Here is a 21,637-nt window from a genome sequence, read left to right on the forward strand (position 1 = left end):
GGTGACAGTACGTCACCCAGTTTTTCTCAGAGAAAAGTGGGTGTACAGATGTTTCTCCTTTCATATGACCTGTTTGCTGCTGCATCATTGGTAGTAACAGGGGGGCTGCACTTGATAACTGTAGATGCTAGGAGGCAACAGAGTGCTTGAATCCTGATGATGACACTAAAATCCTGATGACAGGATTTTACTTTATACCCTGTTCAACCACAATGGCAGAGTATTTCAGCTGGTTGACTCCACAGGAAGCACATGTATGTAGTCTTACGCTGTTAATATAACTGCTTCAGCTGATATTTAACTTTAACAGCTCTTCAGTGAACTAAGTTAAACAAACTAAAGATGTGTAACGTTAAGTTACTTTTGTACTCACATAAGCTTATAAGTGAAACATACAGTCTGAGGCAGGGGTAGCCAACATGGTGCCTGCGAGCTATCCTGCTTTGAGCATATGAGTCGCCCCCAGGGCCCCTTAAACCTGGACTGTCTCCTAAAACATGTAGCCTATTAAAGACACAATATTCATGATTTAACAGTAAACTGAGCAAACATTTAGCCCTCCATATCACTCCATTTCACTGAGGTAGCTCAGTCTCAAAGGGTTGGTGACCCCTGGTCTGAGGTATATGTTTATGCCCAGCTCGAAGGCAGTGAGTGTGGAGATCGCTACAGCCAGATTAACTTGTGATGACTTTAACCAGTGGTGCAGCTGCTTCCGGCTCTCGACCTCTAGTGTTCACTTTTCATTTTACAAGTCGAATGATAGATAAATTGACAATCTGGTGCACTTTGTACTTTTGTGTAACTCACATTGTACGCCTTTGTTTAACGTGATGATGACAAATGCAAAGTGTTTAGACAACATCAGCTATTGAAGAGCTAGCTCACATGCGTCAAAATACAATTTTTCATTATACAACTTGAATATGTGCAAATGAATGATACTTCATGTACAGACCCTATATGCGGACTGTGCACATTTATCTTCAAAAAAGAGCCTGAGTCAGAGCGGTTTCAATAAGTTAACAGAATGTTTTATTCAGTATTGTCCACTGATTCATTATTTACCAGACTTAACCTACATTTCCTTAACACTACAACCACCAGCATTCTAGCACCCGCCAGAGCATGTCATTTTATTGCTTGTGTTCATAAGCACATACTGTAAACAATGCATTTGTTTGATGACGTTACAAGAAATTATGGAAAATAAACAAAATGTATCACAGAGCAGAGCAGGATCAGCAGTTTTTTTATGTCCTGTGCCAATTTGAGTTGCACATTGATTTTGAGCCTTGTTTATGATCTGTTGCTGTTTGCATTTGACATAAGATGAAAATAGCCATACTGTAAGATTCTACAGTAACTGATCTACCTGGAGATGACAGGTGAGCTCTCAGAGACCGGCGTGTGTGCGCAGGGCTGGGCAGCAGCCGGCAGCTCTGGTGGTCGCACTGTTGAGCTTTATTAGGCTACATAATAATTGTTTATTCGTTATTTTTTTACATGGAGTTTGCCTTTGATAATTAACAATTATTAATATGATGACGTGATATTCCTTGACCCATGTTGAAAGAGCGAGAAAGTGGGAAGGAGAGAAAGAAAAAGAGAGTGCAAAGGAAAAAAACTGCTCCTGTTGTGTGTATTCTCTTCATTTCTGTGACATATTCGACACATACAGACATTAAAACTGTAGATGAATCACTGTACCTTTAACCTGTGACTGCTGCAATTTCACCGATTTAAAAATGTATTGATTGCTGTCTGCTGATAAGAGCCATCATTTACTTTCTTCATTTACTTTTAGCACGAGCAAAATCAAGAAAAATCAGTGCAGCATGAAAAACACATTCAGTTTCACAGAAACCCAAATTCATCTTAACAAGCCAAATTCAAATGTCTGAGACGTTCAAAAATAAAAATTAATGATGGAGGAGGATTGAGGAGGACAGTCTGTCATCACAGGTGTTTCCAGTTGGTTTAGCTCAGAATTCCAAGGCTGTTCAGTATGGTTTCTTCTGCTCAGAACACACACACGTTAATATAGAGAGACACGGACAGATTAAAACATGATGGTTTGATGGTGATGGCTAATTCAAAAGATGAAGGGGTCATTCATGCCAACTCACCCAAAATCCAGAACTTTTCCCAGTTCATGTCATGGATTTTCTCAAAAAATTCATTTAAATAGTTGTTGCTGAATGGTTAGTCATCAAGTAATAACAGGAAGTCATTTTTTTTTGTTTTTTTACCAGAACGTAGAGTCTGTCATTTTCAAAAATGTATATCTCCGCTAGTTATATATAACAATGTAGTTCTGTCACATCTACAAATGATTTGGTCCTGCATAAAAAATGAGTGCCACAGATCTTGTTAAATATCGCTTCGGAGCTGAGAAACACACTTTTTGGGTTATTCTGTAGATTTTCCCAAGTAGGAGTGTTTTAATTTCCTTGAAACTTAAGTAAGTGAAAGTGTTGATACTCATTGCATTTAAATAAAAAATTCAAAGATGTAATATAATTCCTTCATCGTTCATGATTTTTTTAATGAGCTTATTATTTTTCGTTTGTTTCCCTGGCTGTAATGTTACATTCAATGGTTTGATGGTTTTCTGTCTGTCTGATACCTACTGAGCCTGTTTTTCATTGGGATCTGAAAATGTGCATGTTACAGCTTGTAATGGCTTGGTTTGTTGCCTATAGGTGATGTCATCCTGTTCTGTGTGTCTGGCAAAATATTAATCCTAGTTCTTTAGCTCAATATATTTCACAATAGGTATCAGACAGATAGGAAACCTTAGAGTCAACACAGTACAAATATTTACCAATGAAACAAAACCATTGAATGTAACATTACAGCCAGTGAAAAGTGTGAAGAAATTAGCTAATTTAAAAGAAATCATAAATGATGAAGGAGTAATGTTACATCTTTGGATTTTTTATATATATGCAATGAATAGCTAAACTTTCACATACTAAAGTTTCAAGTAAATGAAAATAATCCTTCTTGGAAAAATCTACAGTCAAAATAATCCAAAAAGTAGTTTTCTCAGCTCTGAAGCTATATTTAACTAAATCTGTGACACTCAAATTTTTTATTCATGACCAAATAACTTCTCGATGTGATAGAACTACATTAATACTACACAGACCCTTAAATCTGGTTGCAAGAAAGTGAAAACTATTGGAGATACAAATTTGAAAATGAAGTTTCAACATGATTTTTCTCAAGAAAGTCCACGACATGAACTGAGAGGCCCTAGGTGTGTTGGCATGGAATGACCCAAAGGCCACAATGATTTTGTTTTCACATCATCTTACCTGCGATGATCGTTTTCCTGCTGTGGAGAAAATTAATGATTGATAAATTATATCACTCTTTCAGACATCGACACTTCATATTTCAAATTAATATGAACACTGACAAATTGCATTGTCTGTTAACTGCCTGCACTACACATGACATAACTGTGGGGATGAGAATGATAACGCTAATCATCCCTTTCGAATCTTCTGTGGTTGAATCATGTTCACATTTCCTTCTAACAACCTGTTTGTATTAGGTTCTCCACTCACCTGAGAGGAGGCGGGGCAGCATCATGCACAGGACGACCAGCAGAATGACCATAATGAAGACAACAGTGAGGGTAAACATCCAGCTGCTTGGCTCTGAACAGTGAAAAAAGGCATCAAGCATGACGTTACAGTAGATGTCAGATATGTCCCTCTGCTGCCACTGTGTGGTAGCTTATCATACTACAGTGTAATAAGGGTGAGTTGGTTTGTCTTCTCACCTTCAACAGTCAGGATGAAGCTCTTTCTGATGGGCACTCTCAGGGACTTATGTGAGACGCTGCATGTATACTGTCTCCCTGAGTCACTGAGCGAAGGCTGGAGGTAGAAGAAAGCCGACAGAGAGTAGGTCTTGTCCTGGTTGTGTCTGTGACTGGACAGCAGAATGTTCTGGAGCACCTTGGGGAGCGGAGCGCCCACGCTCTGGCCTGACACTGCCGGGCCCTGGTACCAAACTATCTCCACATCCAGAGGATAGTAATTCTCTGCCTCACAAACAACCTTCTGCTCCTGGCCATCCTGCAGCAAGAGAGTGGGTCCAACATTGAGGGAGACAACGGGAGCCTCTGAGGAGACAAGAGAATAATATGAAACAAAAATTTTCAAGGCAATTTTAGCAAGAGATTGTTGTTATCAAATTTACTCCAGCTGCCAATACTCATCTGGTGACTGTCTTTGACTCCTCCTCACCTTCGATATGCAGACTTATATCCAGACTGGCGAACAGTGGCATCACTGACACAGAACAAATGTACATCCCTTCACTGCTAATCTTGGCGAAGGGAAGTTTATAGGTAGCGTCTCCGCCTGCGAGGGCCTTCAGCCCAACACCTGTTCCCTGGATCTGCCCTGTGCGGCTGGTGTGGCTGAAGAGTTTGACTCTCTCTCCACGATGTTGAAAGGTCCACTCCACAGTGATGTTTGGTGTTTTGTGGTCAACTGCAAACCGGCAGTGGAGCTTTTGTTCGGTACCAAGGCTCGCTTTCACTGATGGAGACTGTGTTTGAATGACCATGACAACTATGGAAAGAGAGATTAAACTGAGACATAGGACTGACATTAATCTTTAGAGCACAACATTTACACAGGCTGTGTGAGAGTTACCTGACGTGGTGAATATCTCTCTGTCTGCGATAGCAGGCCAGCTGCGAAAGTCCTGCTGTCCTGAGGGGGGTTGGTCGGTTGGGTATCTGAGGAAGCCAGTGACTATGCCCTCGGTGTGTTTGAGGGTGCAGCTGAACCAGCGGTTGTACTCCTCGGCCCCCTTGACTGGCCAGCGAACATGGATGCCTTGTGTGCTGTACCTACGCAGCTCACACTCCAACTGGTCTGCTTCCACTCCCTCTATGTACCGCCGCAGGTCCAACTTAGATCCTAGAACAGAACAGAACAGAACAGAGTACAATAGTATACAATAATTTTCAGTCTGTTTGTATTTTAGGCTAAAACTCTTACCAGTGACTAGGAAAGTGATGGCATTTGGGTTAACAGGAGCGTCTCCTTTTTGACCAAACTGCAGCATAGCCTCTCTGTGGATGAGCTCAGTCTCAGTGTGACCCTCATTATTCAGGAACACATGTTCATCAGTGAACTGACAGGGCAGCCATGACATCTGAGGGACACACTGCACAGCTGAGAGACACACAGGTTAGTTCAGTAAGCTAACATATAGAATAATGTACTGTAGTACAGTACAGTATATTACAGCAAGGTGTGGTGTGGTTTAATACAGTACAGTATAGTATATTACAGTATGGTGGCCATTTCATTCATGTCTTGTTAATACAATTGTCGACCCAACACGTAGAAGCTTTAAACACGGCACAACCTGTAACACAGCTGAAGGCGATAACTTACCTGCACATAGGCACAAGTAAGTAAGTATCTTTAATATCAGACCCATGCTTATTAGTTGGTTGGAGTCTCTCCTTGTTGCTCGAGCACCGAACCGACTTGTTCAGTTGAAGGGACACTTTCACTTTCACTTCAGAGGGAAAGAAACTTGCTTTACCAGCCCCTCGTCTGACTGTATACGGTCTATGCTCTTGCATCACGTGGTATGATCACGTGCTAAATATAAAAGACATGTATAAAATTACTAAATGTTTTAAAATATACACAGTAGCTGACATGTTACTAAACTGTAATGATACAAAGATCGCCTATCTCCTACATATTGTTAATTAGTCACTCCTAGGCTATAACTTCGGTGTTAATTAGATGCCATGTTACACAACATAATGAAAGCAAAGACCCCTATCTCCTTATTGCAGCTCTATAAACACTGAGCAACAACATTATTTACGGACGGCTATATTTTTAGAGGCAACCCTGCAGTACTGACTCCGTCCATTGACGGCGCTGTGACGACACCCGAACACCTGAGAGTAGCGGGTCCCGCTTGTGTTTTTGTAATATAACCAGGGACGTTACATTAAAACCTGGACACAGCCACTGAGCCCCGTTCTTCCTATGAAAGCTGCTCAGTGGAGCATGAAGCCAAAATGGCTGGACTTCCCGGCGCTGAAAAAATACCCAGTGCCCATGGAGCGCACGCTAGAGACTACCGCCGACCGAGTCGGCTAACTTCCGGTTTAGCGCCTGGCTAACTTGTATGCGGATAACATATTTTAATCGTGCAGCTCTTCTAGACTTTCCAAATGTTATTGGACCGAATGGCTCAAATTGTGACAGTGAAACGAGTCATTTCGTGGGGCTTGTGACGCTCAAAAAAATGTATCCACCATTTTACAGACGCTTCTCTCACAGTGTTAACTTATGGGAATAGTCTTTTTGGGCCGCAGTGCATCACGTGACAATGTAATGACACATTTGGCCACTATGACAGCTAAACTTAAGGCCTGGCGCTCTTGGAATATAACGTCCTTGGTTTTGACATGCTGATGCGGAACCGGAAGCGATCTATACGAAATTGTAAACATGCTGCTGAAAACCTTGTGAACGCCGTGAGAAGCCTAACATGTTGACGACCTTACCTGTTTGTTAAACTACGTGTAGTGCTTGGGGTTGAGTGGACTAGATAGATGCTTTGAACGACCGTCTGAGGAACAGCTCGTGAATGGGACCTAAAAACTGGACTAAAATTTCCCAGCTAAATTAGGCGGCTCACGTGCATTTAGCAGATATGACGTTGGTGATGAACAAAGGTATCGTTAAGTTTTTGTGTAACCTAAATACTTAATTTTCAAGCTGTCTGTTTATTGAATTGAAACTGTCCTTAGTTCGGCATTATTCGCCAAACATTAAATAAATGCAGAAAGTACCAGCCTCAACAAGTAGTTTATACTGTTGGTTTATTTGTAGTGAAAAAAGTGCTACAATTATAAGAAAACAAAATCCAACATTGACATTATATGGAGCCAGACTGTATTGTGTTAATACGTCAGAAATATGGCTACTAACAATTATCATAATATCCTAAAATATAGTAAGTTACATATTCTGGTACACATTTTCAATAGAAAACAACGTCAAACCAGATTTTTGACAGTAGTTATGGTGATCTTTTAAGCAGTCATAAGTGATTGATAGATGGGGCTGTTGGAGCTGAAACTTAAAGCTCCTGTAAGTGTTATATTTGTATTAAAATGAGAGACAAATAGCTCTATAGTCCAACAGTAATCACTGTTACAGAGAGTTTGGTCAGTAACCAATGTCTCTCCTCCTCCGACTCATGCAGTAGAAGAGAAATGACATTTTCTGGTATCCCTGCCCACTTTATCCCATCAGGACAGAGAACTCAGTAAAGTGGCAGTCCTGTCTGCCCATGAACACCCAGAGAGCAGGATCCTCCTGTTTGCTGCTGTGTCTAGTGATTATCGCTCTGTTTTCACGTAGTGAGAGAGAGGAGGGGATTGTTAACTGCAAAACAGGCAGGAAGTTAGCTAAAACGAAGACAATGCTTATAGCAGCTTTAAATTAATCCACTGACAGAAAGTTAATAGGCTATTATTTTAATAATCAATTAGTCTTACAATAATTTTACAAGCAACAAATACTCCAGTTTCAGCTTCTTATATCTGAAGCTTTGCTGCTTTCATTCCGGTTCTTAGTTAAGGAATCGACTATACTACTTTTTCATACATAATAGTAAATTAAATATCTTTTTTGAAGACACCACTTTGGCCCTGGGAAATTATCATGGGAATTATCATCCTTTTATTTTATAGATGAAACCATTATACAACAATTGGCAAATTAACTGATCGTGACAATAGTTGTTATTTACAGTCCCAATTGGGTCATGTCCTCCCATATGATATTTCTTTGTATGAATGAAACATTATTCCTTTACTTAGTTTTTCACATTGCCTCTTTTTTCTTTTCAGATTTGGCCATTCTACAGGGTGCTTTCATCCTAGCTGATAAGCTATGTCTCCCCTCTTCACTGTCCTCCCTTCAGAAAGCAGACTGGAGCAGGGTGGGACATCCAGTCCTGGAGGCACTCAAAGAAATCTGTAGACAAGATGAACCTAGTGCACATCTTACAACAGCCTCTGTCAGCTGGTTAAAGAAAGTAGTTTGTGTTGTGTGGCTGAAGCTGTTGTCCAGGGAGACTGGAGAGGACGTAGAGGCGTCCTGGAGGGAGAACCCTTTCTTTGCCCTCCAGAATGGTCTCCCTGAGGTCAACCATGTTGTCCTGCTGGAACTGTTGAAGTCGATGGCAGCTGCTCCGACATTTGCCAACTTCCTCTTGTATCTTCCTCAAGCTCAGATCTGTGCCGAGCTTGCAAAGCTAGTGCAACACATGAAGAGCAGCCCTATTAGGGAGGATGATGTCCGACTTTTTATGGAGGTGTGGTGGGAACTGTGGAAAGGGAGAGATGAGGAGATGATGGGAGGAGAGGATAGAATAGAGACAATGTTTGCAAGACAATTTGCACTTCTCTCCTCTAAGTCCTCCAGTGTGTCCCCTCAGGCTGCCAAGAGGTTAAAGCTAGACCCATCAGATCTACCAGCATCCTCTCCAACCACTGATGTCCTGTACATTCTCCTTTATGCACTTAAAGACATAAAAGATCACTTATCTTCAACAGACCTTTGCCTCCAGGCTCTCTCCATCTGTCTTGATGCTTTTTACACCAACTTCCTGATAAGTGAGGCAGTCATACTTCCACCCAAAGAGAAACTGCACATCCTGTCTAAAGTCATCAGCATCAGAGAAAGGAATGACGAGAAACTGAGTCCTGAACTTATCCGGGAGACTCTCAGAGACCTGCATGCTTCTCATGCACCATCTCAGTTTCAGTCCAGCAGGATGAAGCTTGGTGAAGCCTTGAAGATTATAACAGAGCTTGCTCAGTTTTGGCAAAGCAAGGGGCTCCTGACAGCATGTGATGAGACTAATCCGAGCTTTCCAGCTTTCAAATTAGTACAAAGTGTCCAGAGAGTCCTGACAGCTCTACAGAAAGTAGAAGTGCCTGAAACTATGACTGAAACTGAAGATTTGGAGACAGAGAAAAGTGTACTGAGAGATCTGCTGGAATTACTAGCTTTCCCTGCTATAGAGAGCACCTCCGAGGTTAACGCCAGGGTCACCGCGATCATCATCAGTCACCGTCTGGACGACTATCAGAACTTGGCACTGTTATATGCCAGTGAGGAGACTTTAGCCGTCTGTGATGAGCACTGGATGGAGTGCCTGGAAAAGAACCAAGCAGCCTTCCAGCAGTGCGACACACTGATCAAACTGACCTCCGCCCTCATGAGTAAACTACACAGCAAGAGCACAGATGAGAGCCAGTGCAGGAAGCTGATGAAGGTCGTTGCAGACATTTTCACTGCACTTTCCTTAGAAGACAAGAACAAAGCGTTGACAGCCATGATGAGACTGTCCAGCAGGGGGTTCTTCGGGTGCTCCGTCCCCTCTGCTGTGACTGACAGGTTTGAGCAGGAGCTCAACATGGCCTTCAACTGTATCGTTCAAGGAGGTGGTGGAGTGTCGCAGAGCAATCTGAACACAGCAGTGTCTTTAGTAGCGAGAGTTGCATTTCAGAACCCAGAGGCCACCTTGAGGGCTTGTTGTCATTCAGCTATTTTCAATAAACATGGTTTCTCTCTCATAGCTAAGATCCTGCAGCAGCTGCCTGGTCTCAGAGGACAGAGGGAAATAAAAGATGAAGCTCAATGTGATGAAGAAGACAGAAAAGAGGCAGAGGAAAGTGTAGATGAAGGAAAGGATGCTGTGAGTGGTGGTAGTCTACTGTGCAGGTGTCTACAGGAAATGATCAAGACCAAACCATTGTCAGCGAATGAAAAAGAGCAATACCTCAAGTATCTGGGTCTGCTGATGATGCCCGTCATGACAGTTGAGGGAGAAGAAAGGAAGCAAAGCTTTCTGCCACCTCAGGAGGTCGTGAACATGTTCGTCCTGCCTAACCTCTCCTCTGTTGGTAAGTGTAATGTGATGTCCACACTTAAACAAAGGATATGGTTACATTTTGATTTTTATGTTTACAGACAAACATCTGACAGTGGTTTAAACCAGCTCTGTTTGCTGAAGACGCCTGTGAAATATGCTTTAAAAACCATAAAAAGTCAATAAGGTGACCCTTGAGTTAAAAGAAAAAGAGGCGGAATGGAGAAATAGTACAGTACATAAGGCAATGAAATTGTATTTCTCCTGGTCCTTAGTGCAAACAAAGAATGAATGATACAACATTCGGTGAGAGTGAAGCAAACATTCAGACAAGACTCAAACAAGGTACAAACGTGTTTGCAGGACAACTTCTGTTGAGAGTATAAAAATAGAAAATAGAAATATAAGTGAGTGTAAAAAGTGTAAAATCAAGTAGTGTAGTTGAAGCAGTAAAACCAGTTGTGGGCAGTAGGGCTTTAAGCAGTCTGACAGACTGAGAGAAGTTGTTGCCGAGTCTGGAGGATTTTGCTCGGATGCTCCAGTGCCCTTTTCCAGACGGCAGCAGTGTGAAGAGTCCGTGGGAGGGGTATTTAATGATCCTGGTGGCATCTTTCACAGATATAAACCACAAAGTGCTTTACAATAATGAAAAACACGATTAAAAGCAATATATGGAAGTAAAAATAACAGTGACAAACAGCACAGGGTTGACAGGTTAAAATAGCAACATCAAAAGAACAGATTAGGGCAGAGGCGCGTAAACCAACAAGGCAGTAAAACCACATAAAATGTGTTAAAGAAAAAAGAGCAGGTATTCTAAGTAAATACCTGTCTAAATAAAACCGTCTTCAGCTGCTTCATGAAACTGTTACAGGACTCTAGATGTAGAGTTTGTAGCAGTAAGGGGAGAGCATTACATAAGTGCCAAAGCTTTATAAGCCAGGTCACCACCAGTTTTATAGCGTGTTCGAGGGACAGCCAGCAGTTTTGTTCAGATTACCTAAGGGAGCGATTTGGGGAATAAGATAGAAGGAGGTCTGCAATATATCGGGGAGTTAAACCATGCAAAGTACTAAAATTGGTACTAACATTTTAAAATGGATGCAGAGTTTGATGGGAAGCCAGTGAAGGGAGGATAAAATCAGCATGACATTTAACTTTTTAGTATTTCTAGTTGAAAGCCGAGTAGCTGAGCATTTTGGACAGATTGAAGACGGTTCCAGGATTTAAACAGGTGAAAAGAATATTACACAATAATCTAATTGACAAGTGATAAAAGCATGAATAATCATCTCTGTCTCAAGCTTGATAACCACAGATCTTAGTTTAGTCAAGAATAAAATTTAACAAATAGTTGCATATTTACACTGAGCGGCAAAAGTATTTAGAGTCAGATTTCATGAGAGTTCACTTTGGTCCGTGTGATTAAAAAAAGATTTTTGTGAACTCTACAGTTACAAAAAATAATCCCTTGTTCCACAAGGGTTGTTAGTGGCATATTCACATCTAGCTAGCTTGTAAAGGAGAAGATAACGGATAGATGCTTGTTTTGAAGAGATTGTGAGAATACAAATTCAGCCAAAGTGTGTTGAAAAAATGCCTCAAAAATGGAAATATCTGTGAGACAGATATGTAAAGACCAGCAGCTAAGTGCTCCACATTGTTCAGTGGCCAGCCACTGTCTTGTCTGTCTTCTGCCTTTGTGATGGACAGGTACTATGCAGTGGTTATCAGAGAGTTTTTGCTGAAATCAGTTGCATGCTGCTGGAAACGACAACAAAGTCAAGTGCAACAACATCGTTCCAAGTATACAAGAGTGAAGTTGATCAACGTAAATAACAAACTAATAATCTGAAAGACACTGAAACACTCCGTAGATCTGCTACTGTTGATTAATGCCGCTTTCAGGATTCCTTGTGAAAAATGTGTACATAATGTGTCAATGTAAGGAAAATAATTTTGACCCCTCTGATCCAAACCACTTTCTTTATTCCCTCCAGGACAAAGCTGCTCTGATATAGAACTGAATCTGCAGCTTCTCCACGCTGCTTTGTCTGTAGACATCCAGGAAGCAGACGCGTCCTCTCACTGGGTGTTGCACTGCTCTCCCTTCCCTCTTCTCTATGTCCTGGCCCAGCTGGACAGCCAGACTCTCAGGTTTGTAATGCGAATGTTTTGAAAGTCCAGTACCTTCTTATGTTTAATTGTTTTATACCTCAACTTTTCACCTCTTTAGGTGATAGATGTAACCCACTCCCATTTCAACTCCAATCCATCAAAATCTCTGTTAGGTGTTGGGAGAAGCCGCCAGAGGGCACTGTCCACCATTGGTCCATGGAAACCAAGGAGCTGCTGGCGTTGGTGCTGACCTCACTAGGGAAAGTGGTGGGGGCAGAGGTGGCAGCAGCTCCCAGCAGCTGGTCCAGAGCTCTTTTCTGGCTCTACAACAAGATGGAGGGACTGGACTGGACCGTTCGTTTCCATCTGAAGCCCATTTGGGGGGATCACTTTAAAAACGAGGTTCCCTCATCTCTGCTGACTGTGTGTGATCTACCTGAGCAGGTAAGAACTTGTCTGGATTTCACTTAATCTGGAGTTTCTTTCAAGGACAATTGTACATTATGTATTATCCTCCTTGAATAAACCCCTGATCTGTGCAGCTCAGGGTCTGCCCTACCTCTGAATTGGCTGTAGCCTGCCCAAACCCACAATGTGGTTGAGATGTGTTCATCTGTCTTCTCTGGACAACATGTTTACATTGTTGTCCTCAAAGGAATGATTGTTCTCCTTCAGATGTAAGTGGACAGCAGAGTCTCGACCTGAGGAGTTGGCCCTCCTGTGTTGTGCCATTAGTTTATGGAGAGCAGACCTGGCTGCATTGAACAGCATAAACTGCATTACTGTGTTTATGCCTGGGTGTTTTGTCCTTAGGATGGACAAGTTTCTGCCTCAGTGTGTGGTGAGGTTTGTATGTCAGTGACTCAGTTCAACATACATAACCCTGCGCTTATGAGTCCAGCCAAGGTTTTCTTTTACATATGTGCTGCAGAATAGCAATAAAATGATCTGCAGATAGTTCATGATTAACTGTGTGAACTATGTCAGAGCAGCTGACAGCAGGATTAATAACAGTAACTGCTGGTCACAAGTGAGACTAAATCGCCCAAAGGAGGACTGCATCATTTGTGCTGGTTTGATTTTGCTTATTTTTCATTCTGTATCAAACTATCCCTGCTAATATGTTTGTTCATATCTTCTTTGGTCCCGTCTCCCCTTCCTCTACAGGAGTGGTCAGGGTTAGACCTGCCTCAGTATGGCCCGGGTACAGGTCTTTTGGCCTGGATGGAATGCTGCTGTATATCAGACACCATGCAGTCCACCATGTTGACCCATCTTTCTCTGGACCAGCACCGGCTCGACCACGTCCGCATGTTCAGCAAAGGCCTGCTAGTGGCTCTGACCCAGACCCTGCCCTGGTGTTCTGTCTCCCAGTGGAGCAGACTGTTGAGAGTCCTGAGGGAGCTGATCACCTCAGGCCGCCTCCACGTCCCCTTCTCACTCGAGTATGTGGACTATCTGCCCCTCCTGGACCTGAGGAGGTTTTCGTTTGAGCTCCGCCTGTCTGTCCTCTTGCTTCGAGTCCTTCAGCTGCTGTGCGGGTCCAGCTGCTCCCACTGGCTGTCAGTGGATGGCTGGGCCCATGTTGGCAGGTTATACGCCCATGCTGTAAGGGAGATGATCAACACAATAAGAGCCAAGCTACCTCTGCCTTCATCTGGTGCTTTGACTGTCCCAGTTTCAGCTGCTCCTAAAACACCAGCATCTGGAGACTCAAATCCTTCATGTACTTCAATCAAATCTCCTAAAATGTCCAGAGACTCTGAGAAAGACCTGAAACAAGAGGAAGGCTCTCCTCTGAAATCCAAAGAGTCACAAATGGAGAAGGAGGAGACCGTTCCCAGCCAGGAAGTCCTGTTTGTACTCAGCCAGCTCTTCTGCCATGTTCAGCACATCCAGGTTTGAACTATTAACATTACTGTTATGGCCACTAAGAATCTAGCTTTAATCTTAAATTGTTTGTCTCCTGTAATGTATTGGTTTTCCTAAATCTGGATTAAGGTCTCCATGGTAAATTTCCTTCTCTCAGGTGATGATGCCAGGAGGCCAGAGTGAGCCATTGTTCCTGTCCAGTCTGGAGATCCTGAGTCACTATGAGGCCATCATGGCCACTTTCCCAGACAGCAGCAGCGCGCTTGAGAGTGACAACACCCGACACTTCTTCTCCACCATCACAGACAACCTGGAGAACCAGGAGATGAAGGCTGTACTGCAGCAGAAGATAGCTCAGCTTGTGTCATCTGCAGTTTAAGACACACTGACTCTCACATTCTCCACTAGAGAATTAGCATCCTTAAATGCTTTATGTGCTCTGTATATTCTAAGCTTGTTTCCTGATAAAATGAGGACATCATTTCAGTTGTCAGTGTCATACACTGTACTTGGCTAATTAAGATATTTTTGTTGGCTCTGAGTGAATTAAAGCCAGTATTTCACAGCAAAAGTCTTTATGTGCTGTTTCAGTTATATTCATTTTTACTTTGAGGTGAACTGCTAGACGTCCTTGAGCAGACTGAGAAAGTACCCTTATTTGAACTAGTGGGTACAGATACAATTCACTTACAACCTTGTGCTTTTTGGACATACAGAGCACTGTGTATCCCCCGGCTATCATCATCAAACCCTTCAGGAGCACACAATTGCAATCAGTATTTGATTTAATACATTTATTAATTTAAAAATTCATTGTTTTAATCATACAACAATTTCCCTGCAGATAGTAAAGCTTGAACAGTGTACCTGACTAGCTGTAACACAACAATTAAGGCAGTTTTGTCACATAGTAAAATCAGTCAGCATTCAAAGGTAAAAGCTTCATAATGATAGTCGTGTGTGGGAAACACTTCAAACTGTATTATGATATATTCACGTTCCAGTTACAGGGGAAAAAAAGATTTAAGGTTTTCTGAAAAGAAATCACAATACTTCTACTGATGCTGTCGACAACCACCCAGAAGCAGCCCATGTGCGTTGCATGAAAGTTTTACTCCTGGTTTGCTTACAGGTGTGCAAAGAGACCAGCAGGGCTGAGAGGAAAGATGACCACTGAGTGATTATTCTGTCATCCAACGCCATGTTTTAGCCGGCAAACTGGCAGCATCAGGCTCGGGCAGTGATGCACAGCAACAATGACCTGTTTTTCCTCGACATGAGTGAGGTGATACATGGTTAAAAAAAGGCTAAAGCAATGTAGAATAAAACAGAACCATAGTAAAAAAGAATCATAAAGACCAAAAAGAAAGATGAAAATGCATATGAGGGTTTAATCCTGGGAAATAGTGGGCTACTCCTGGAAATACCCATTAGAGTGATTTCCGGTTTCCTGAGAAATAAAATCACAAAAAAGGGGGTTAAAAAACTCATTTGAAATGTATGTAGAAAACATGTAGACGTACAATTTACCATCTCAAAACATATGCAATAGATGTTTGTGCTTTTGAGTTGAAACACACACTAAAGTTTTTTGTAATTAATAAACACAAAGCCGTTAAATTCAAAGCACAAAAAGGACCACGAAAGGACTTGTTGCAGGTCTGTTCCCCTGCCTTTAGGATGAGGAGGCCAGAGCTGAACAAGAGAGTCTGTCTTCAGCAGGTGGAGAGGGCACGCCACAATTCAAAAGTAAGCCAAATAACTTACTTTGACAAATTTCATTAGTTTATACAATGGATTACCTTTAAAAATCATTGCCATGAGACTCTTCTTCTCAGCAGACAGATCACAGGCAATAAACTCGCAGCTAAAGTGACATTCGAGCTGAATGTTCATTAAGTGCCACACACGGGAATTTTATTTCAATAAACTACATTTACCATCAACACCGATTGGGATAGCTTAATAAAACATGGCGAATTTCTCCTTTTAAGTTTAGGAGAATGTATTAAATATTTAAAATTAGTATAAACTAATTACTATTATCAAGAATTTACCAGTAAAAAAATAACAACTCGAAGGTTTTCATCGAATATAAGAAAATCTATATCATATTTCAAGAAGGCAGCCCTCTGATGTATCTTGAGTCTCAGTGTTAACCACTTTATTTTATTACTTCAGTCTGTGCTCGGCTTGTCTTTGCTCCTGTCTTCCTTCCCTCTCTTCTGGCGCTGGTACAACCTTTTAGCTTTCCTCAGCAGCAGGATAAACCAGTAGACCTGTGGAGCCAGTATCACCGCATTACCCACATTGCACTGCAGGGGCAGATGGAAGGCCACTTCATGCGGGGGAATTCCAAACTGCCGGCCGTACATCCAGTACATGAAGGGGAAGATGGCGATCCGACATGTAAAGAAACTGAGGAGGACAATGATGCCATTGAGTCTGTGCAGCCTGGTGTCGTCGAGGCCCAGCTGGATATCAGGGGACAAGAGAAGGAAGGAATGTGAACAGGAATAATACAACAACTTATTTTAAATATGAAAACATTAAATCTTTGTTACAGACACAGGTGGGTGTCAGAGAAAAAAGCAGATGGTTCAGTGATGGGCAAGAGGTCTCACTAAATGGTTTAATGAGTATGAAAATTATATGAATTCACAATCACCCGATTGCAACCACTGTGGAAGATTCTGATGTAATTCATTAGACTGAACTCCAAGACAGTATCTTTAAGAAGACTGGTATTCTTCCCATTTAATCTTTCAACTGTCAACTCAACAACTTTGTGCTTTAACTTGTCATTCTGAGGCAGCATGGTGTAAAGGCATTATTTTCCCCAGGCAGCGGTGGAACAGCCAGAATAACTGGAAACTTTACATTACAAAACAAAAGAGCCCTGCTGATGGTGGAGGCAGAGAAGGCGAAGAGGGAGAGCGATACAACCCGAGGTAAAACAAGAGTGAATGGACGGTATTCACTTCATGGAGAGCAGCTCTGGTGTTGTATCTATGTCTGTTCCCCCATTGCTGCACTGCAGATGATCAGTCTGAATTGCATTTATATAGCACTTTTATCCAAAGCACTTTAAAATTTGCCTCTAATTTACAAACTGATGGCAGCGAGCTACCATGTAAGATGCTGATGTGACCATTAGGAGCAATTAGGCCCAAGGACACTGCAGTATGAGGATAGGAGATCAGGTGATCGAATCTTCAACCCTGTTTTGAAACCCCTGCTCACATCGAAGCCTCAGTGTGAAACACTGTCAAAGGTAGGGCAGGAATATACAAAGTATTTTCTATAGACCTTCAAATATTCAAACATACACATGCAACCAAAGTGTGGAAACAGTGGTGAGCTCTTTGTAGGGAAATTGGGATGCAGCAACACTTATAACAATAATAATAATAATAATAATAATAATAATAATAATGTCCGGGTGGTTTACTTGGATCAGAATCTTTCCTATAGAGACGAAGGGAGTGCTGAACTCTGTGATGAACAGGCAGCCGATGAAGAAATCCCCCAGTCCTCTTCGGAAAAACTGCAAATCAGACACATTGCACAGTCAGCAGTCTTGGACAGCCTTTCTAGACAGACAATCACATCTAGAAAAACACTGCAAAGCATGATAGTGACTCCTCCCCATACTTACCAGAGTGATGGGCATGAAAACGAGAAGCAGGACCAGGTGATGAAGGATCAGCATCCAGTCCTTCATGACGAAAGCCTTCACTGTCTGAAGAGAGTGGCTGTTGTATATCCTGGACTGACCTCTGACCCTCTGAACATGGTAGTGGCTCAGATACATGGCATATATGTCGTGGACCATGTAGGGAGCTCCGAACAAAACAAACCCATTGACCAGCCAGTGACTGATCCAATCAACATTGTTTATATGCAAACAAAGGACAATAGGTCAGGAAAGGTTAATATTCAGATAAATAGGACATGAAAAGACTATGTTTTGCCACAAAGGGGTTTGAGGCTGATTCACAGATTGTAAGTGTTAACGTTTTCATGGTGATTACAAACTGGAAACTTAAATGTGAATCTTGTACCTGTCCTTCATGGTGTCCCTGCAGGAGGTCACTACAATGACTCCAGCTGCAGTAGCCAGAGAGGCGTGGATGGCGGAGACCAGCCTGAACACAGAATCAGCAAACACGACCAAATATGCGTTATGTTGCTTATCGGCACCCATACATGCATCATTTAACACTTCATCCACCCGGAGGTCCAAATTGGTGTCTTCGGCAGACATAATATATAAATGTGAAGGAGTAACTGAGTACATTTTAAACTTTTCAGACGGCTCTTAACACTGCCAGCAATGTGTGTAACGTTAGGGGAAGACTTAACTCAGTCGAGCCTCTGGTTCATTATAAGAATGCCGAACTTAGCAGCTCTTCATATGAACCGACATAAAGTAGAAAGTTCATCTCCGTAAAGTATGTGAACCGACAGATAGGCAAGACGACATTAAAACCGCCGCATGTCGAAAGGAGTTCGGTCCAGTGACCGGCTCGTGTCGGTGCTGCTGACCTCTCACTGACAGAAACCACGTCGGCATCACTCCACTGTGTGAACGAGTGTTTCAGGATTTTCCTGAACCCGTAGAAAAGTCCTGGAAACACCACGGCTCCACAAACTAAGGCACGAAACATGACCTGAGCCGACGTCTTCGTGTCGCCGCTACACAGCCTCAACGGTCAAGTCCTGAGCTGACCAGGTCACACCGCTTACATCATCGATATCACAGGCACAGCCGTCTGTCAACTCTGCTTATAGACCTGTAGCACAGAAGCTAACACTGCTAACAGCGGCCACTTCCTCACTGAGCTTTCATACAGACATACATGAGGTTTTTTTTCATACGGAGGGCTGTTATTGGTTGGAGGAGACGTCGTTTGAACCAATGGCTGACCTTAAATGACAGACTCACCTGGAATAACCTTTAAATATGTTCGCGTTAGACCACAGACATGTGATGAGCTTACAGACACATTATAACACAGGGACATACACAGTGTGAATGACCGAGGAGACGGGCGGGACATTTGATAAGGCAGTTGTGTGTCAGGTTCGTTCACGGGGACTGAAAGGACTCAGCTTTCACCCAGAAGGGGGCGGGGGCGTGAGGCAAGGGCAAAGTACCCGGATGGATTGATCTGCTCTATGGTATTGTTTATCAGCTTGCACCATCTATCAGTGGGATATGAGATGTATTTACTTTAGAGGTCCCCCCCAGCAAGTCACACCCAAATCTGTCCTGAACAAAACAATCCCATCTGGGCACTTCAGGACACCAAGATGTTATATTTTTGTTGTCAACAAAGACTTGTTTGTAGTTTCAGTAGTTAACGCTCCCACAAAACGTCATGAAAATAAATTAGCTGCTTGAATAATAATAGAGTTATGAGTTTAATTACAAACCTCATACAACCTGCTTCAGCAGTAGAATGACAGTGCAGGGAGAGTTTCAATAGACCAACAGATGATATCAGTTGTATAAGTTTTGTGTCCACATGTTGATGTGTAGCTGTGATCATCCATTCACTTTACTGACTGACTGAAGTTACAGTCTCCTGCAGCACCTCATGCATACTGACTCAATGTAGACCATTTGGAGCCAGACAACTTTGGTGCACACAAACTTCTTGTGTCTCACAAGCATCATCTCCACTGTTATAGGATGAGCTCAGTCGATCCTGATTATCTCATAAACCATCAACATAATGCTTTAAAAAGGTTTTTTTTTTTTCCAAAACTCAACTCAAAGCTGCATAACCTGCAGTGTCTGACTGAGTCTCTGACTTGCCTCTAATTCCTCAGCTAGTTTAAGTGTTAAACATTTTGTCATGTCTTGTTACACAGTAACTGTAGGGTTCTTAATATTCTTACATTTAAAACCAGTCCCCATTTACTTCAGTTGTTTAGTAGAATGCAACAACTGTTTTGCTGTGAAGCTCCAGAAATGTTTTGTGGACTACGAAACTTCACTTGACTGGCCCTTGGGATGTCAACTGAATTTTCAGTTTTGTATGAACTTATCCTTTAAAATTGGGGGGGGGGGGGGGGGGAATCACACTTCTTGACATTTTTGTCAATTTCTCAGGGAATGATGCATGGATCTTGATGGAAAAAAAATCAGGTCTATTTAGGTGACTGGGATCTATAAGCGAGTGAGAAAGGGGACTTTTGGCCCCCCAAAGAAGTAGAACTCCTGTTAATCATCTCTTGATCGCTCAGATTTAGCTTGTGACACCGGGCCGGTTTCTTGACGTCTTTATTATCCAACATTCCATTAGTGACATTTTTTTGCATTTGTTACATTCACAATGTCTGAGCAAAACTCAATCAGTGCCAACTTTCCACCAAAAAAAGCTAAAATAAGACAGACTCAAAGTAAAACCATTGTTTTGTTAACTTTATTTCATATATTTGTGTGTGTGTGTATAAATATATATATATATATATATATATATATATATATATATATATATATACACACATATATACATACATACATACATATATATATAAATATATCTATTTATATTTATACATATATACACACACGCACACAGATCACACACACATATATGTATATATATATATATATATATATATATATATACACACATATATATATATATATATACTGTATACTAATGTGTTTGACTGCCACTGTTAAAAGGTGTGACTCATCACATTTTCACTTGTAAGCATAAATAATAACTTTTTTTTCTCTCTTGAAACTTGGGAAATAAACCAACTGACAACAGTTATGGGTCATTTTCAGCACCATTGAATAGTACATTCTCTATATTGCATCAGGATATAAAAATATACAGATATAGTGAGTTTTTTTTTCTTTAAAACATTCTTTCCGTGTTGTTCAATGGCATGAAACAAGAGAGGAAGAAAAGACCTCATGCTGACAATGAGGATTGTTACCATTATTATCGTCTATATTATTAATCCTTAGTAGATCTGTACTGGACTGTTCATTCATCCCTTCACAGCACTTTGAAAACATCAGTAGCAGCCACACATGGGAGAAACAAATGAAACTAGAAAAATTGTATTTCCTGCGAAAATACAGTGTGAATGCTGATTGCTGAAGTGACTTTGCAAAATCTGCTGAATGTGCTAGAAAACACTTGCCTAACGCAAGCTATAGCTGAACATGAAGCTGAATATTTTGAAAGTTGAATGGTTTCTATAGCTGAACATAAAGCTGAATGTTTTGATAGTTGAACGGTTTCTATAGCTGAACATAAAGCTGAATGTTTTGATAGTTGAACGGTTTCTATAGCTGAACATAAAGCTGAATGTTTTGATAGTTGAACGGTTTCTATAGCTGAACATAAAGCTGAATGTTTTGATAGTTGAACGGTTTCTATAGCTGAACATAAAGCTGAATATTTTGATAGTTGAACGGTTTCTATAGCTGAACATAAAGCTGAATGTTTTGATAGTTGAATGGTTTCTATAGCTGAACATAAATCTGAATATTTTGATAGTTGAATGGTTTCTATAGCTGAACATAAAGCTGAATATTTGAAAAAGCTGAAAAGGGTGAAAAGCTGAAAGTAATAGGCTGAAAGAGCTTAAAAAGCTGAACAGTTTGACAGCCAAACAGTTTCTGTAGCTGCACAGATGCTGGAGCAGTAGCAGAACCAAA

At 41.5% G+C, this 21,637-nt stretch overlaps 3 protein-coding genes across 4 annotated transcripts; 1 reads left to right on the forward strand and 2 right to left on the reverse strand.

Annotated features, from left to right (window-relative positions):
• Positions 1-1,018: 1,018 nt before the first annotated feature.
• On the reverse strand, positions 1,019-6,298 carry dhrs13b.2 (dehydrogenase/reductase (SDR family) member 13b.2). 2 transcript variants are annotated; one of them, XM_084350729.1, is made up of 8 exons: positions 5,433-6,298; positions 5,031-5,207; positions 4,680-4,949; positions 4,266-4,595; positions 3,797-4,141; positions 3,579-3,671; positions 3,324-3,340; positions 1,019-2,018 (listed from the first exon to the last, which is right to left on the reverse strand). In XM_084350729.1, exons 1-8 carry the CDS (start codon positions 5,476-5,478, stop codon positions 2,004-2,006), a joined length of 1,293 nt encoding a protein of 430 aa, XP_084206855.1. In that variant the 5' UTR covers positions 5,479-6,298; the 3' UTR covers positions 1,019-2,003. The 2 variants fall into 2 exon arrangements, with proteins under 2 accessions (XP_084206855.1, XP_084206854.1); XM_084350728.1 differs by having other exon boundaries at positions 3,324-3,343; positions 5,433-6,297.
• Positions 6,299-6,404: 106 nt separating this feature from the next.
• Positions 6,405-14,509, forward strand: gemin4 (gem (nuclear organelle) associated protein 4). The gene is made up of 6 exons (XM_084350727.1): positions 6,405-6,742; positions 7,925-9,988; positions 11,955-12,111; positions 12,246-12,516; positions 13,240-13,971; positions 14,102-14,509. Exons 1-6 carry the CDS (start codon positions 6,721-6,723, stop codon positions 14,321-14,323), a joined length of 3,468 nt encoding a protein of 1,155 aa, XP_084206853.1. The 5' UTR covers positions 6,405-6,720; the 3' UTR covers positions 14,324-14,509.
• Positions 14,510-15,224: 715 nt separating this feature from the next.
• LOC311256722 (TLC domain-containing protein 3A-like) lies at positions 15,225-18,817 on the reverse strand. Its single transcript, XM_084351995.1, has 5 exons — positions 18,493-18,817; positions 18,009-18,092; positions 17,603-17,822; positions 17,396-17,491; positions 15,225-16,418 (listed from the first exon to the last, which is right to left on the reverse strand). Exons 1-5 carry the CDS (start codon positions 18,612-18,614, stop codon positions 16,122-16,124), a joined length of 819 nt encoding a protein of 272 aa, XP_084208121.1. The 5' UTR covers positions 18,615-18,817; the 3' UTR covers positions 15,225-16,121.
• Positions 18,818-21,637: the final 2,820 nt, after the last annotated feature.

Source organism: Pagrus pagrus, assembly GCF_965226575.1.
Source record: "Pagrus pagrus genome assembly, chromosome: 4".
NCBI classification, from domain to species: domain Eukaryota; kingdom Metazoa; phylum Chordata; class Actinopteri; order Spariformes; family Sparidae; genus Pagrus; species Pagrus pagrus.

What these genes read in the sequence shown, in the direction of transcription:
- LOC311256722 (XM_084351995.1), bottom strand. Translation starts at nt 18,614, where the DNA reads ATGTTTCGTGCCTTAGTTTGTGGAGCCGTGGTGTTTCCAGGACTTTTC. An exon ending in AGGGACACCATGAAGGACAG is followed by an intron (nt 17,823 to 18,008) that starts GTACAAGATTCA and finishes TGATTGGATCAG; the next exon opens with TCACTGGCTGGTCAATGGGT. An exon ending in TTTTCATGCCCATCACTCTG is followed by an intron (nt 17,492 to 17,602) that starts GTAAGTATGGGG and finishes TCTGATTTGCAG; the next exon opens with TTTTTCCGAAGAGGACTGGG.
- gemin4 (XM_084350727.1), top strand. Translation starts at nt 6,721, where the DNA reads ATGACGTTGGTGATGAACAAAG. An exon ending in CTGGACAGCCAGACTCTCAG is followed by an intron (nt 12,112 to 12,245) that starts GTTTGTAATGCG and finishes AATCTCTGTTAG; the next exon opens with GTGTTGGGAGAAGCCGCCAG. An exon ending in GCCATGTTCAGCACATCCAG is followed by an intron (nt 13,972 to 14,101) that starts GTTTGAACTATT and finishes TCCTTCTCTCAG; the next exon opens with GTGATGATGCCAGGAGGCCA.
- dhrs13b.2 (XM_084350728.1), bottom strand. Translation starts at nt 5,478, where the DNA reads ATGGGTCTGATATTAAAGATACTTACTTACTTGTGCCTATGTGCAG. An exon ending in AGAGATATTCACCACGTCAG is followed by an intron (nt 4,596 to 4,679) that starts GTAACTCTCACA and finishes CTCTTTCCATAG; the next exon opens with TTGTCATGGTCATTCAAACA. An exon ending in CTTCATCCTGACTGTTGAAG is followed by an intron (nt 3,672 to 3,796) that starts GTGAGAAGACAA and finishes TTCACTGTTCAG; the next exon opens with AGCCAAGCAGCTGGATGTTT.